The following is a 16111-nucleotide window of genomic DNA, read 5'->3' on the forward strand; positions in this document are numbered from 1 at the left end:
TAGGTTTTTAGACCACACCAGAGCATCTGAACCCTGTCCATTAAGCAATCTGTCCACACATTAAAAAGGAGATTTAAATACTGCTTTACATGAAAAAGTAATCTCATCCTTAACTATGCAGAAATGAACGTTTTTATTATCTGCGTGCAGCTAGATTGGATTAGCTATATTTATCTAGAGTCAGAGATACAGGGGGGATCTATCTAAAGCTATATAGATATAGCTACAATATCTGTGGGGCTAAGATGATAGTAAGATGAACTTGGTTTCCCAGTAAAACACAATAGTAAATAGGGGTGGATGAAATGTTTTCATCAAAACATTTTCTTTTAAGGAACATGGCTTTTTGATGGGAACAGAAAATTGTCATTTTGATTGAAATGTTTCGGGCTTACCAATAAAATTTACTACATAAAAATCAGTTTGGGGATTTTTGAGGGTTTTTCAGCTTTTCTGTTTGTCCTTTCCCCCCTTCTCCTCCATTGGGGGAAGACAAAGGGAAGGTGAATGAAAATCTCCATTTAAAAAATAAAACTTACACACACACAGAGGCAAAATTCAGTTGGAAGGAATTTTTTTTTTCCCCCATTTCCTTCAGAAAAACGTCAAGGAAAATATACAGCCTTTTTGGACCAGTGCTGATCATAACATGAATCAACAGACTCGGCAGTCAAATCATTTCGCTGCAAATTTTTGTTGCCAAAGGGGGGAAGAAAATAGTTGTTAAACTGCAAGATAAACATGAATTGAAACCAAATATTTCCTGTGTACAGTAGGAACTAGCTTAGGAACCCTTCCAGCGTGACACACAGGTCACTGCCCTACCGGAATATATGGAGGCAGGAGGGGGAAGGCGAGTTAGAAATAAATAACTGTAAACAGGACTTGAGTTTATCAGTGGCTGTATAAATAAGCCACCAAGCAATGCCTGGACGTTGGAATGACAATCTGTTGTGACTAAGGTTTGCAAAGATCTGAAAGCTGGGGGGCGATTTGCTGATGGCACAATCTCCCGGCCCATGTGCATTTCTCTTGCCCTGTACCGTGGGGAGTTGGATCTTTTGAGGCAGTGACTCCTGGGAGCTCTGCTGCGGACTCGGGCTTGCGCTGAGAGCGAGCGGAGGGAGGGCGCTCCTGGGGGGCGGCTAGAGGAAGGAAGGGCAGTGACTGGGGGTGCTGGGAGAGGGGATGGGTGGGTGGGAGGGAGGGAGGGGGTGATGGGCGCTCCCGGCAGGAGTGAGAGAGGGGAGAAGGGGGAGGTTTGGGGAGGCGGCGTGCTGGAGATGCCAGGCAGGGGGGTGAGGGAGGAAAGGGGGCGGCCTGGTGCAGGGGGCCACGGGGCGGAGGAAGGGTGCTGCTGGATGGAGGCTGGGAAGGATGCTCCAGATGCAAGGGAAGAATCGGGAGGGGGGATAAGTGAGGCAGCAGCTGCTGGGGCACGTGGGCTGCAGAGGAGGGGGGCAGCGGCGAAGCCGGCCCAGCCCTGGCGAACCCTGGCCCTGCGCCCTCCCCTGCCCCGCCGCACAGCCGGACAGCGCTCGCTGGAGCCTGGGTGTCCCACAGCCTGTCTGTCTGTCTGTCCGTCCGCCCCGGGCTGTGGGGAGGGGTAGGGCGGTGCTCCAGAGGGACTGCAACGCGCCACCGGCAGCAGCGGTGTCTGGAGAGGCGGGGTCTTCAAACAGCGCCCGGGCGGCCTCCCCGGCTCCTTGCAAGAGACAAGCGCCGGGCGCTGGGCTCGATCCCGCGACTCCGTCCCCTGGAGTTCGCCCCCACGTGGCTCTGGCGGCCGAGGCGGATGCCTGCCTTTTGCTGCCCCCTAGCGTTGGACCGCGGGGGCGTCTCGCGCCTGCCGCGGGGAGCGCCGAGCCGTCGGCTCATCCCCCGGGCTCGCTGCCGCCGGAGCCGGGGCCGGCGCTACCTCCTGGGCTGGGATCGCTGCTGTCCTTACACCATGCCCCCGAGCGCTTCCCCTGCAGAGACAGGCGCTGTCGGCGTCCTCCCGGCGTGCAGCGGAGACGGATCCTCGCCGGTGCCAGGCTCTGGGCTCCCTTTTCTTTCCCAAAGCACAACTCCCTCCCTTTCCTTGAGCAACACCCCCCCCCCCATCAGCAAGGGGATGCAACAGAAGCTTCAGGAGGAGTTTGGGGGACCGAGCTGCCCGTCTTTGCTGCTGCCGCTCCTAGTGCAGCCGGGCACTGATTTATTTCTCTCTCTCTCTGTCCCTCCCTCTCCCAGCAGTGCCACCAACTGAATGCAAAGTTTGAGCATCCGAGGAGCTGGGTCTCCTCCCCCCGCTCCCCGCTTGGATCTGGATTTTCCCTCTCTGCAGCCTGGGCTGGGAAGGGAGGGAGGAGGGTGGGCGTGAAATTTACAAGCGGTCTCTGGTTGCATCCGTCCTGCCAACTGCATCCTCAGCCAATGCATCTCCCTGGATGAAGGGGAGCCAGGGTACCCAGGCTTTTTGTTTCTTTGGGGAGGGGTGGGGGGCTCGCTTCCCTGTGTGGGGTGGCCCGGAAGGGGGTGGCTGAGATACAGGACTTGACCGGGGAGGGGAGGAAGAAACTCTTTGCAGAAGCCAGTCCGGGGGTGGTTGGGGGCGGGAGGGGGGGGGGAGAATGCCTGGCTCTCCCCTCCTGAGCATCACTTTCTCAGCGGAGCCGTCCTCCATGGACACCGGCCCCTTTTTAAAATGACTTTCCCTGACCTGCTCAATGCCAGCCTGAATGGGAACCAGACGGGGCAGGGCAGCGCCAACCGGTCCTGGAGGGAGTGGGGGCTGCAGGGGGAGGAAGTGGAGACCAATGGCACCTCCCTGCCTTCGGCCCTGGACCTGCAGGCGGTGGGCGTGGGGGTCTTCCTGGCCTTCTTCATCCTCTCGGCCATCGTGGGCAACATCCTGGTCATCCTCTCGGTGGCCTGCAACCGGCACCTGCAGACGGTCACCAACTACTTCATCGTCAACCTGGCCATCGCGGACCTGCTGCTCAGCACCACGGTGCTGCCCTTCTCGGCCACCCTGGAGGTGCTGGGCTTCTGGACCTTCGGGCGCTTCTTCTGCGACATCTGGGCAGCGGTGGACGTCCTCTGCTGCTCCGCCTCCATCATGAGCCTGTGCATCATCTCGGTGGACAGGTACATCGGGGTCAAGCACTCCCTCAAGTACCCCACCATCATGACCGAGAAGAAGGCGGTGGTCATCCTGGGGCTGGTCTGGCTCTCCTCCATGGTCATCTCCATCGGGCCCTTGCTGGGCTGGAAGGAGGCGCCCCCCCCGGACGAGAGCATCTGCAGCATCACCGAGGAGCCGGGCTATGCCCTCTTCTCGTCCCTCTTCTCCTTCTACCTGCCCCTGGCCGTCATCCTGGTGATGTACTTCAGGATCTACGTGGTGGCCCGGCGGACCACCAAGAGCCTGGAGGCCGGGGTGAAGAAGGAGCGGAGCAAGTCCATGGAGGTGGTGCTGCGCATCCACTGCCGGAGCGTGCTGGAGGAGCCGCTCGCCGGCGCCCGCGGCAAGGGGCCCAACTTCCGCAGCTCGCTCTCCGTGCGCCTGCTGAAGTTCTCCCGCGAGAAGAAAGCGGCCAAGACCCTGGCCATCGTCGTCGGGGTTTTCATTCTCTGCTGGTTCCCTTTCTTCTTCGTCCTGCCCTTCGGTAAGTCAGCCCCCCCACCCCCCACCCCGCTCCCCCTGCGCGGGGCGGGCACGCACCCCTCCAGCTCCTCTCTGCCGGGAGGGAACGTCCCCGGCTCGGGTGCAAGGGCTGATTGCAATGAAAGAGGGGGGCTGGGGGGGTCACTTTCCAAGCGAGGAGTCGTGATGAGACTCTCCAGGCAACTTTCCGTGCCCTCCGGATCCCAAAGCGCTGTAGGATGGTGGGGGGGGGGGAACACGCTGCTTTTTGGGCTCTGTGCTTTGGAAAACCCCCCCCCCCCCCCCCCCGGCACTGAAACTGCCCGCCGTCATTTTGGGCAAACACAGTGACGCTAAGAGACCCCCCCCCCCCCCCGAGACAGGGGACAGAATCCAGCTAGTCACCATCATCGGTCGGGCGCATCCCTGGTGACTTTGGTCTAAAGCGCCGTGCTCTTGCTGTAGGTTTGCCCGCTCCTGTCTCCGCTCCCCGGGACTCCAGGTCCTGCCTGGCAGACCACCCCCTCATCCCAATAAGTTGCCAAAGACTCAGGGGCCTGACCCAAAGTCCACAGAGGTCCACGGAAAGACGCTCCTTCCCTTTGCTGGGCTTTGGATCAGGCCCCACCTTTGCACAGGCAGAGGGAAGACGTGGGTGGAAGGTGGCGTCCTGGCTAGGGCTGCAAAAGTGTGGGGCTCGCCCCGGGTCTGCTGTCACGCCGGTGACTGCCATGGGCTGTGAGACCAGGCATGTATTTGGTTCTCTAGAATGGAAGGACGCTGCCCGTCTCTGGGCTGATTGCTGGTAGATGAAACTCCTGCTCTGTCTTCACTTGCTGAGACTGTATGATGGGCCATCAGAAAGTGTGACCAGGTGCTACTGAGTTGCTCATCCTCCAGCCCAGTAGTAGGAATTCATAGATTCTGTTCCTGGGTCTGGCTTGCTGTGATGTATTTGGCAAATTATTTCACCTTGCAGTGCCTCGGTTTATCCATCTGTGAAATGGACACAGTATAGACCCACTCACCTTACACAGAAGGTTAACTCTGAGTGCCTGGGGAGCACTTGGAGATCCTTTAATGAAAGGTGCTGTAAAATGCAAAGCGGTATGCCATTAGTACACCCTCCCCCTTAGTGAATTGCGCCAGCCATTATTCTAAGGGTTAACATCTTTGTGCCAATGTTACCCTGGCATGCAGGCAGCCTCTGTAGCTTTGGGAAGAAGATCTGGCAAACCCCAACTCCAAAGCCAGGTTTTATCACCTTGGTTAGAAACACAAGTACTCGTTCTCAGGGTAGGACAGAGGCATCTTGGCTCATGTCAGCAGATCTTCCCCTGGGAGCAGCATAGCTAGTCCATAAAGAAAAGGGAATTTAAATATCCCTTATTCTCTTTCAGGCCCCCCAGATATAGCTAGTGGGCCAGATACTCAGCTGATGTAAATCAACATAGCTCCGGGAAGTCAGCGTAGACTATCTACACCAGCTGAGATCTGGACCCACATCTTGAAACATCTCTCTCCAGTCACAGACAACTCATTAAATAAACAGCTTTAGGGAAGTCCTATGGTCCAGGAAATCTTAGAACCGTTTTACACGGGAAATTCTCATGCCCTTAGTTATTGTTGAGGGGGTGTCAGTGGGGTCAGAATGCATCCTCTTGACACTAGCCAGGCAATTTTCCCATGCTGTTGTCATCTGAGCCTTCAGGGAGGTGTCATGTGATCAGAGGCTGTATATGTGAGTTTTAGATTACATGAAACACCTTTAGGAGTGTTGTCATTGCTTATGTAGGAGGTGTAACAGCCAGATTTGTTTAGTCCATTGGAAAAAATCAATCACAAAGAGCACGCAGGATCTCAGGGACACAGCCGCTCTGTCTGGACACTTTTGGAAGATGTTTTTTGTCCCTTTTAAAAATCTGGACTCAGGGTTACTAGCAGCACTTTGAAAATGTGCGATTCAGTTGAGGGAGTCATGGTCTAAGGTCATAGAAGGGAGCCAAGAACTTGTGAGTTCTACTACTGCCTCTGACCATGTGGCTTTGGCCAAGTCACTTATCTGCTTGGCCTCAGTTTCTCTCTCATGATGATGGTGCTATTTCCCCTACCACATCAGGATGTTGTAAGGATTAATTCACTATTTTTAAGAGCCCAGTTCACACCCTGAGTAAAAGAGGCAGTATAAGAACATCAGAACAGCCATATTGGGTCAGACCAATGGCCCATCTAGCCCAGTATCCTGTTTTCCAACAGTGGCTGGTGCCAGATGCTTCAGAGGGAATGAACAGAACAGGATAATTCGAGTGATCCATCCCCTGTTGTCCACTCCCAGATTCTGGCAATCAGAGATTTAGGGAGATCCAGAGCATGGGGTTGCGTCCCTGACCATCTTGGCTAACAGCCATTGATGGACCTATCCTCCATGAATTTAACTCATTCCTTTTTTTAACCCATTATACTTTTGTCCTTCACAATGTCCCTTAGCAAGGAGTTCTACAGGTTGACAGTGCAATGTGTGAAGAAGTACCTCCTTTATTTATTTTAAACCTGCTGCCTATTGATTTCATTAGGGAGCCACTGGTTCTTGTGTTATGTGAAGGGGTAAATAACACTTCCTTATTCACTTTCTCTGCACCATTCATGATTTTATAGACCTCTATCATATCCCTCCCTTAGTCACAGTTATGTGTTGATTAGAGCAGGGGACTGGGAACCAGGATTCTCATGCGCTTTAGTCCCAGCTCATTCACCATGTGACTTTAAACAAGCCACTTAATCTTTCTGTGACTCAGTTTTCTGTTGCACAAAATGGATATAATATTATTGACCTATCTCATGGGAAGTATTATGAGTCTTAATATTTTGAAAAGTGATTTGAGATCATTGGACTAAGGGTACTATGGAAATGAAAAGTTTGATGATAGAAACGAGTGGTATAAATTCAATCACTTTCATCATTTTATATATGACATGTGGTCACACCTCTAAGCCTGCCTCGTTAGAAGGGCAAGGATGGTCAAAAGTTTAGCTTTAAACTCTACCCCAACTCTTTTGCATGCTGTTAATGAGCCTAGGAATTTGGAAGCTTTGCTGCAGAGTTATTTTCAATAGGAAACAGAGGAGAAATATTGCCCAACTATATCTCTTGTAATAAACATGTTTTCTTTTTACAGTTGGAAAGTTGGGCAAGAACCTCAGCTAATCTAAATCAGTGTAGTGCCATTGAAATCAATAGTGTAATGCCGATTTACACCTGCTTAAATTCTGGCCCTTCTCCTTGAAGCCTATTTCCTAACCACATTTTTCTGTCTCCGCTTGTGCAACTTGACAGTTTCTGTATAAAAATGACTTTGATTTTAGCTTCCCAGTGGCTTTTAGATTTTTTTTCTCTAAAATGCACAAGTTCATTTATGGTTTGACTCTCAAAAAAAACATGCTACCTTTGATTTGTTTTTAATTGCATTGCACCATTTCAAACGTGTGAATGACCACACAGTGCTTAGCAGGACAGTTTTTACAAATATAGTATGTGACTTTACAGACACAAGCACAGCTCGTCAGCTGATATAAATCAGTAGCGCTTCATTGCAATCAGTGCAGCTATCCCTTTGTCCATGAGCTGAGGATCTGGTCCTCTGTGGAAAGGAACAGCATTAGTAATTAGCAGGGACCTAGAAATTAGGAATCTGAGGTTCTACTCTTGACTTCCTGTGTAACTCTGGACAAATCACTTGTCCCATCTGCTTACCCATCAGTGAAATAGAGATAATAGTTACTTACTTTGTCAGGGCTGGGGAGCTTAACTAATTAATGTTTTTATGCACTGCAAGATCTTTGATAAGTTTGGTCCTAGAACAATCTGCAAAAATATTGCTTGAAATCTAAATGTAGTCCCTAGTACCTCCGTGGGGTTTTATCAGCTGCATAGCCCAGACCCTTCCTGGGGTGATGCTACATATCCCCAAGCATAGGATGCAATCATCAAGAGTGTTGGTGCAATGAATAAGAATATGTTTGCATGGCTAATAAGGCATTAGGAAGCTGTTGGCTTAACAAGGCATGAAACCCTAATCACACCCGATGCCCGATTAGGAGGGGTATGTTTCCCTTTGTAGGCATATGCAGATCCCACTGACAGTAAGAGGACTTCTACGCTTCAGTAGGGAGGAGAATGTCTGGACTCCCTGAAGCAGAGCAATAGAGTTAAACTTATATCCGGGCTGGATATGTCATAGCATCTTTCCCCTTCACAGGGATCCAGCTGAATGCCTTTTGAAGGTAGGGGTCAGAGGCAGCACAAGCAGGACTCTCTGCTGATAAGTGGCAGATACACTCCACTGCTTCCATCCCAGCCCTCCAGCGTTCCCCTGGTGTGCATGTCTATTGCTCACCTGCAGAGGGACCCTGGGACCAGCCTGGGCTGCGAGGGGGATGCTTCTGTTGACAGTGGCAGGGGAGTCAGGGAGCTGACCCCAGGTCAGAAGAAAAGACAAGACTCCTAAAGGGCAGGTGATAGGTCCCAACCCTGGGGATCCCCATGGAATATCACAATAATGTATCAGGCTTACATTAATTATCCTCCTTAAAAGGCAACGCAGCCCACTCCCTTGGTCCTCATGTGTGGGGAGCCAGTTCCTGCTGCATTTGTTTTCCCCCAAAGTCACTTGCAGGGTAGAGGTTAGAGATGGGACCACACTGAACACTGCATCCAGTTGTCCGTCCCGCCGCCCCCTCTTCCAATCCAGGACAGAATGTCCCCACGGCTTTTACCAGGAAAGGGCTAGATTCTGATTCAGACTATGTACTCATTCAGAGGGATCCGGGGGAGTAAGAACAACCCTGCTTCCTTACACCCCTGCTCTACCTGGACCTTGGGTCTCGGTGCATAGGTGTGAGTGGGGCCACTCACTGGCTTAGTCCCCCCCCCAGAGCACATGCGCAGGGAGGGAGGGAATGGGCGGAGCCTTGTCCCCTGCTGGCTGGGTAGACTGGCTGACCCAGCACGGGTATTCTGCCAGCAGTAAATTGCTACCTCCTGGGTGCCAGGAGGGAGCGGGTTAGGAATCAGAGTCACAAAGCTTCCAGGTGCTACTCCAAGACTACGTCTACACTTACAGCAGCGTATAGACTACAGACACTACACCTGGAGCTTCACACTGTGGTGAGAGGCTCCAGCAGCAGGGGAAGCAGCAGGACAGCTGTAGAAGAGGGATGCTGTGCTTGGGTGCATAGACAATCCATGTAGGGCAGATACCCTGGGCATTCGGGCACTCGACTCTACTCCCCTAAGCTGTGCCTCATTGTCTGCACTGCTATTGATCCCAGTGTCGGTCCCCTACACACCGCCATGGGTGTAGACGTGCCTCGAGCATGATGCAAATTATGCACTCGGCATTGCTCCAGACTGTGCCTAAAGCCACCGTCTAGCCCTACCTTTTAAATCATCTCAGTCCAAGTCAGGTTTCAGATTTGTGTTCTTTGGGTTGCTCCTAATGGATTAAAACTCCGTATCTATCTATCTATCTATCTTTTCACAAGGCAAAGGAAGCCCTTTCCCAAGGGGTTTTGAAGAAAATTCAGGCTTATGGCACCACACTTGTGGCTGTGACTTCAGCGATTACAGCAGGGCAGGGAAAGGGTATTTGTTTTGTAGCTAATCTGAGAAGGAACTGCAGTCATTTCTGTCGTGAAGGGTGAATGTAATTCCATATTGGGTACCTGGAGGATTTTTTTTAAAATGGGGTGTAGGAGGGCTGTGTGAAAGGACGTATATTAAGTATTACTCTGATTTTATTCCTTTTTAAATAAGGTGATCCTCAGTGCTAGAGGTGGCAGAACTGGTATGGAAAACGCAATGCACTAAACTGAACCCTGGTGTAAATCAACTGGGCCAAATACATCAGTGCTGTAACTCCATTGGCTGAATTGGGCTTATACTTGGTAAGAATTTGGACTGATCCTTTGGCCGAACTAGAATCAAACCATTTTATGGGCGCTATTGTAACCTACAGTTAAGTCCTCTATATGACCCCCTCCATGCCTGAGCGATGGAGGATATAAGTCTGCTAGAGATGCCAGAAGGGGGACTTAGGGTACATCTATACTGCAAAAAAAAATAAAGACCCCCACGCAGTGAATCTCAGAGCCTGGCTCAGCTGACTTGGGCTCACAAGATGGGGCTAGGAATAACAGTATAGATGTTCCTGCTCAGGAAAGGTGGGGAGGATTTCAAAGCCAGGACTCCAGCCCGAGTTGGAACATCTACACTGCTATTTTTATCCCTGAAGCTTGAGTTCCATGAGCCCAAATCAGTTGACCCAACCTCTGGGACTCACTGCTGCAGTTTTTTTTAATATTATTATTTTGCAGTGTAGACAGACCCTCAGTCCTTTAGCTCATGCCGTTGAAGATCATACATTAGCTCTGGGTTCAGTCCCTGATGAGGACTGAGATGATGTTTGTTACACCCGATCACTGGACCTCTATTTAGTTCTAGTCAGAACTGAATTCATATTCTATTGACATATCATGGGAACAGCCATTGATTCTCATGGTATTGCTGCCTGGAAACGGAAGAGGAAATGCCAAGAAGGCCTTTCTCATGGTTTTTCCTGCTCCATATTTCAGAAGCAGGAGGCTCAGATAGTACGGCGCAGCTCCAGTCTTTTGCAATCGTGTCTGAACCAACCCCTTCAAGACCTTGCAAACTTCTTGCATGTTTGTCCCACAGCAAGGGCCTGCAGCTATAAGATATTGAACCTCCTTGGTTCCCATTGACTTCAATGGGAACTGAGAGCAGAACTGGGTGAATAACTGATTGTTCAGTTCACTGACAAATCCGAAAAATTGAAAACAACCGTTTTTGGGTCAACATGAGAATGATTTATTTTCAAAATTTTTGGAAAAATCAAAAAGATTTAAAAAAAATAAAATAGTTTTGGGTCGAATTAAACCTTTCATTTGACCTGATACAAATTGATCTGTTTTGATCTGAGCTGGGGTATTTTTTTATTGTTTAAAAAAATTTTACATAAAATTGAAATAAATTTCTAAACAAAAAGTCATTTTAAACAAAATGTTGCATTTTAAAAATGTCATAATTAAATTTTTTTTTTCAGAATTTTTAAAAATTTTTTTTTTTTTTTTCAGTCAAAACAAGTTGGCAAAATCAACAGAAAGTCACAAAAAGTTTAAGCAAACCTGGATAGGCATTTTTTGCCAGAAAAAAGTTTAGGCCAAAATATTTCACCTCGCTCTAATTGAGGGTACTTGACACTATGTAGGATCAGTTCCTAAAAAAGATATAACCAAACCCTAAAACCTTGGATCTGAACATATTTATCCAGTGCTTGAAACCTAAACTCAATGATGCAAATAGACCTATTAATTCCATACCTAAACTCCTACAAACTTTAAGGTGTTTGAAAACTACAGCACAATCCCCCCCCTTGCTTTCAGTTTCAGTGTGTTCTCCTAGGCTGAATCTGAGGATTGGCCTTGCCAGTATGTCTTACACTTCATTTTTGAAACTGCAAAGTTTAGTGGCTCATTTTTGCCTTCCCATATAAAGAACCAACCCACGGAAAATCACCAGCCTTCTTTCACATCTCCTGGCTGAAGGTTGGGAAAGAAAGAGCACCAGATGTTCTTGCTTGAGTTAAAATAGTCTGGGATACATTTCTCTTGGGAAAATTCCCTGTTAGTATTAGAAAACAAAAGGGTTCTCATATATTTAATCATACTCGTTTTGACAATAAGGTGTTGGTAATTTTTTTTTTAATTTCCTTTTAGATGGGAGAAGTATATAGTGCATAAGAATTGGGTTTCATCTCTTTAAATAATTTTGTATCCATCTAGTAATCTTTCCTTGTCTTCTGTCACCTCCGTCACCAGAATCCAACAGAGCGGTAGTGTATATATATGTAGCTAGGTTTTGCATGTTTGTGTATGGTTAGTAAAAATGATATATTGGAAACCAGCTGTATCCATGTGGTTTCCTCCTAATCGTAATGTTGTGTAGGGGGTTCTCAACCTTTTTTCATTTCCTGACCTCTAAAATATTTTGAATGGAGGTGCGGACCCCTGTGTAAATTTCAAATGAAGGTGCGGCGGACCCCTTTGGACATCCATTGTCTGTATAGATAGTTGAATTCTATTCAGTCAGTTTTCAGTCTAAGTCTTTCGCGGACTCCTTTGACATAGTCAAAGGACCCCCAGGGGTCCGTGGACCACAGGTTCAGAACCACTGGTGTAGAGAGCAAAGATACAGCAAGGGTCCTAGTGGTTTTTATGTCTTCTGATTCTGCATAAGTGGCTCGGCATTTAGGTGCCTAAAATGGAAATTTATAATTTTGCCCAACTCTAGTTGGAACTAGGCTGGGTTGGGGACCCTAATAACATGAATCCAGGGCTATTAATTGTTTATAGTCCCTGTGCCTTTCTAGCCCCCTGAACAATAGAGTGGTAGCCATTTTGCCTGAGGTCATGGCTTTGATCTCATTGAAAACAGTGGGAGGTAGAAGCCAACTTTATTAAGGGCAGCCTCACTTCCACATGCAGATAGACTGTAGGGAAATGGCGGCCATCTTGCTGGCTTGAGCCCCATTGACAGTAAAAGGAGATGGCGGCCATCTTGAATTTGGGAAAATTTGTGAGTTGGCACCTTTCAATCATGTTTTCATGAGACAGATAAAAAAAAACGCCACAAAATTGCTAGAGTTGTGAGGAAATTGCAAGAGTTGGCAATGCTCTAAACTCCCATCAGATGGCATCAGCTGGGGTCCCCTCCCCCATTGTAGCCCAGTGGATGGAAGAGCAGAAGTAGAAGGACTGGGGAGGTGGATTGTCTTCCTCTCCCAAATCTCAAGTTTAGGCACTCAAGTTTGAACACTGGCTCGGCGCTGAGGCCGTGACAGAGCTGGGCATTGGACCCAGCCCTTTACACCGAGTTACCGGTTGTCAAACCATCCAAAACAGAGATAGTTAAAGCCAAATGCCTGTTTTAGGTTGATTCCTGTTGCCGATGCTGAATACAATTTCTGTCATGGGAAATGGGATACAAACAAGACAAAAAATAGAACCTGAAAGATTTAACATGACTGCCTGAGTGGGAACATTCAGTGAGCAAAATCCCATAAATCTCTAGACAAAGGCTCTGAAACCATGTAAAAAATGCATCATGTTAACTAAAGCTATCTTAAGCCTGTGTTACGTGGCATTCTGGACTCAGCAAGCATCAGTAGGCAGGTTTTGCAGTATATAGGATGATATAGGCACATAGTCTAATTCATTTCAGCGTTAGAGTCTATAACGTCAGGTAATAAATACCCAGTTGTGATAAGCGGTATGTTTGTTTCAGCAGGTTATACTGGTTAACAGTATCACATGTAATAGTATCAAGGGCTAACTCATAAATAATATGAAGTAAGAGCGAGACATGAGGCTGAAACATTAACGAGCTGTGCATATTAACAGCCCATCGGAGGGGAGATGGGTAAAGGTGGTTTTAAGTCTCTTTTACATTGCTCAGATTCTGGGGCTATCCAGGAACCAGTCTGCTTCCTTTATAACCTAGAGCTGCCTCAGACTGTATCAGGTTGCTCTAAATTATGTCCAGCTGCCTTGTGGACTGCTGCTGTATGAATACCCTGTCAACGTTGCCTTTCTCCTGGGAAATCCCCATGCACAGGCATCTGGAAGAGGGTGGCAGAGAGTCACAAGGGACCCACTGACGCTGGCTTACTGGCTGCTTTTGGCTGACAGGGTATTGCCGAGGCGCTGGAGTGGGCCTGAGAATCAGACCCATAGTTGAGTGAACTGAGCGCTGCATTGGAAGTGACAAATTCTCATTCAGACTCCAACACCTCAGCTAACCTTCCCAGGAGTGATTTGTGGATTAATGCTTGTCATGTGCTTCGAAAATGAGGGTTGCTATTATTGGGCCACACGCTCTGCTGACGTACAGGTAGTAATGACAGTTTACAGCCACAGAGAATTATACCCAAGATAGTTTGACATTTTGCAGGGGAATTGCTTTGACACTTAACATTTCTTTGATTCCACCACTTTGTTCCTGATCTCTCACCCTAAATATTTTGGATTACTTATTAGGGGCAAAAACTGATCAATTAAAATTAAAACCAAACTGTACTGAATAATAAATAGATTTTTTTAAACGGGTCCCATGTCTTTGTTACATTGGAATGCTTATCGTTTTGTCCCAGAGTTCTAGAATGGAGCATTTAATGACCTGTTTCTTCTCCATTAACCCAAATATGTGCTGATCACATCTAGCAATGTGGTTAATGAGACATTATATAAGCCTGATTCGAAGTTAAGGCTGGTGTGGATGCAGTTCTGAATGATCTTGCAGTGTGGCTACTGAATCATCTTTTAGCAGCTTGTTTTTAATTGATTCTGCCAGAACAAATAGAATTATCTACAGCAACTAACAAGTTTGTGATGATAACCAGCCAAGTTATAAATGCATCAAGCTTGGAAAGCAGTGCTGCCTACAGAGGTGTAATTTTGGAAGAATTCAGCTAAAAATGGCTAAAATGGATCAGCCCTTTTGGGGAATGAGGCTAGGAAAAAATACGTTGTGTTGCCCATGTTAAATTCTGGTGACTTTTTCTTTGAAAAACTCCAGTGCCACCATGCTTTGTGGCAGGGACTTGACATTTTGCAGAGGGTTCGCTGTTATGTCAGGGATGTGCCTTTTGCCATCTCCAGGAAAATCACACAAATGTCGCCTGTTTACAAGCCTTTGAAAAATTGCAGTGTGTGTGATGGGGTCCCTGGGGTGCAACCTGGACTGTGGGGCTGGTGAGCCCTTCAAATGCACCAGCCTGGTCTGCTCTGACACTGTGATGCTGATGTCAAGCTCTGAACCTAGACACTGCACTCACACAGACATCCACAGGCAGCGACACACCCAGCTGAGTTCTATGAATGATTTCCCAGTCACTCATGAGCCATCAATAGAGAGGCTCCTGCCAGTTCCCTGCAGCTCCCCAGCCTTGCACTCCAGAACCATACCGTCTTGCACTGGTCAGAACCCTGGCCAGTGTAAGCTCATCACCTGGTTCGCCACACCGACAATATGGTAGTGGACGTGCAACAGCCCTTGTTATCCTGAGCTGAGATTTCCCAACACTTCAACCAAAACACACGGTTTTAGGTGAAATATAAAACAGATTTATTAACTACAGAAAGATAGATTTTAAGTGATTATAAGTGGTAGGCATAAAGGTCAGAGGGAAAATAAAAGTAAATACACATTGTAAATCGTAAACTGTTAGTCTAAGCAAGAGTTCAATCAAACAGCTTTTCTCACCCTGACAGATGGTACAAACAGGTTACAGTTCCTCAATACACATGCTGGGACTACCTTCCAGTCTGGGACCACTCTCCCCCACTTCAAAGTCTTTGTCCGCCCGACATTCTTCCAGGTGTTGAGATGGGGGGGAGGGGTAGGCCAAGTGATGATGTCACTATCTTTCTTTTTATACCTTCTTCCGGTTTCTAGAAAGACCCTTGCTGTGACGTGGGTCAGACAGCCGCCATTGGTCAGGCAGTCTCCACTGGCTGCGTGCTCTCTCTGAGAAGTCTCTGGGATGGCCGTTGGGAGAGCGGATTCCCTTTAATGGACCATCAGCCCGTCTCTGACTGGTCCTTTGGTTCCACTGAAAGGTTGGCTGTGGGCGTCTCCCAACCTCACAATACATTTCAGGAACACCTATTGCAATACTTCATCACTTCACATACAATGATAGCGTCTACCATCCAAAATGATATTAATGTTCAACAGACTAAAACTTTCAAAATGGTACCTCACAGGGTATACTTTGTACAAAACGTATCATCATTACATGATAGTGGTGAGTATAGGTTGACCAGATAGCAGGTGTGAAAAACCAGGACGGGGGTGGGGCGTAATAGGCGCCTATATAAGAAAAAGCCCCCAATATCGGGACTGCCTCTATAAAATCGGGACATCTGGTCACCCTAGGTGAGTATGGGGGGTCCAGGGTGGTACTCTGAGGTACAGAGTGTCACAGTTTGCACTTCTTCAGTAAAGACTTCTCAGAGCTAAAATCTCTGACGAGTCCATCTGCACTAAGCATATTCCCGGGGGTGAGCAGGACTTTCCCAGCAGTTGTTCATCTGGTATGTGGTGGGCTGTGCTGGATTGAGGTCCAGGCACCAGAATTCAAGGCAGGGAGCCTTTCTCTCCTTTGCTTTTAATGACCCCCTTGCTGGGCCCAGGCAGCATGGAGAAGGAAGCTGCCTGATTTGACTGCAGGGTGGAGAAGAGACAGACTGATGGGGCAGATGGAATGAATTGGGACCAGGAACTGAGGGGAGGAGGGGACACTAAAGGCTGGACAAGGAAGCCAGGTAGGGAGACTGGGAGTGGGAACCAATGTGACTGGGAAGTGTGGGTGGGGCACAGGTGGAGGCCCTGGGGAAAGCAGA

At 48.3% G+C, this 16111-nt stretch overlaps 1 protein-coding gene across 1 annotated transcript in view; it reads left to right on the plus strand.

Moving 5' to 3' along the window:
- The first annotated feature begins 2689 nt into the window (after positions 1–2689).
- The window catches only part of ADRA1D (adrenoceptor alpha 1D), a 62913-nt gene continuing 49491 nt past the window's right edge, over positions 2690–16111 (plus strand). Inside the window, exon 1 of the mRNA XM_067533541.1 lies at positions 2690–3653. Within this exon, the coding sequence (XP_067389642.1) occupies positions 2690–3653 (964 nt within the window). The remainder of the gene's footprint in view (positions 3654–16111) is intronic.

The sequence above is a fragment of the Emydura macquarii genome, unplaced genomic scaffold (assembly GCF_026122565.2).
Source record: "Emydura macquarii macquarii isolate MOO-44397 ecotype Brisbane River unplaced genomic scaffold, CSIRO-AGI_Emac_v2 contig_3345, whole genome shotgun sequence".
Lineage (NCBI taxonomy): Eukaryota > Metazoa > Chordata > Testudines > Chelidae > Emydura > Emydura macquarii.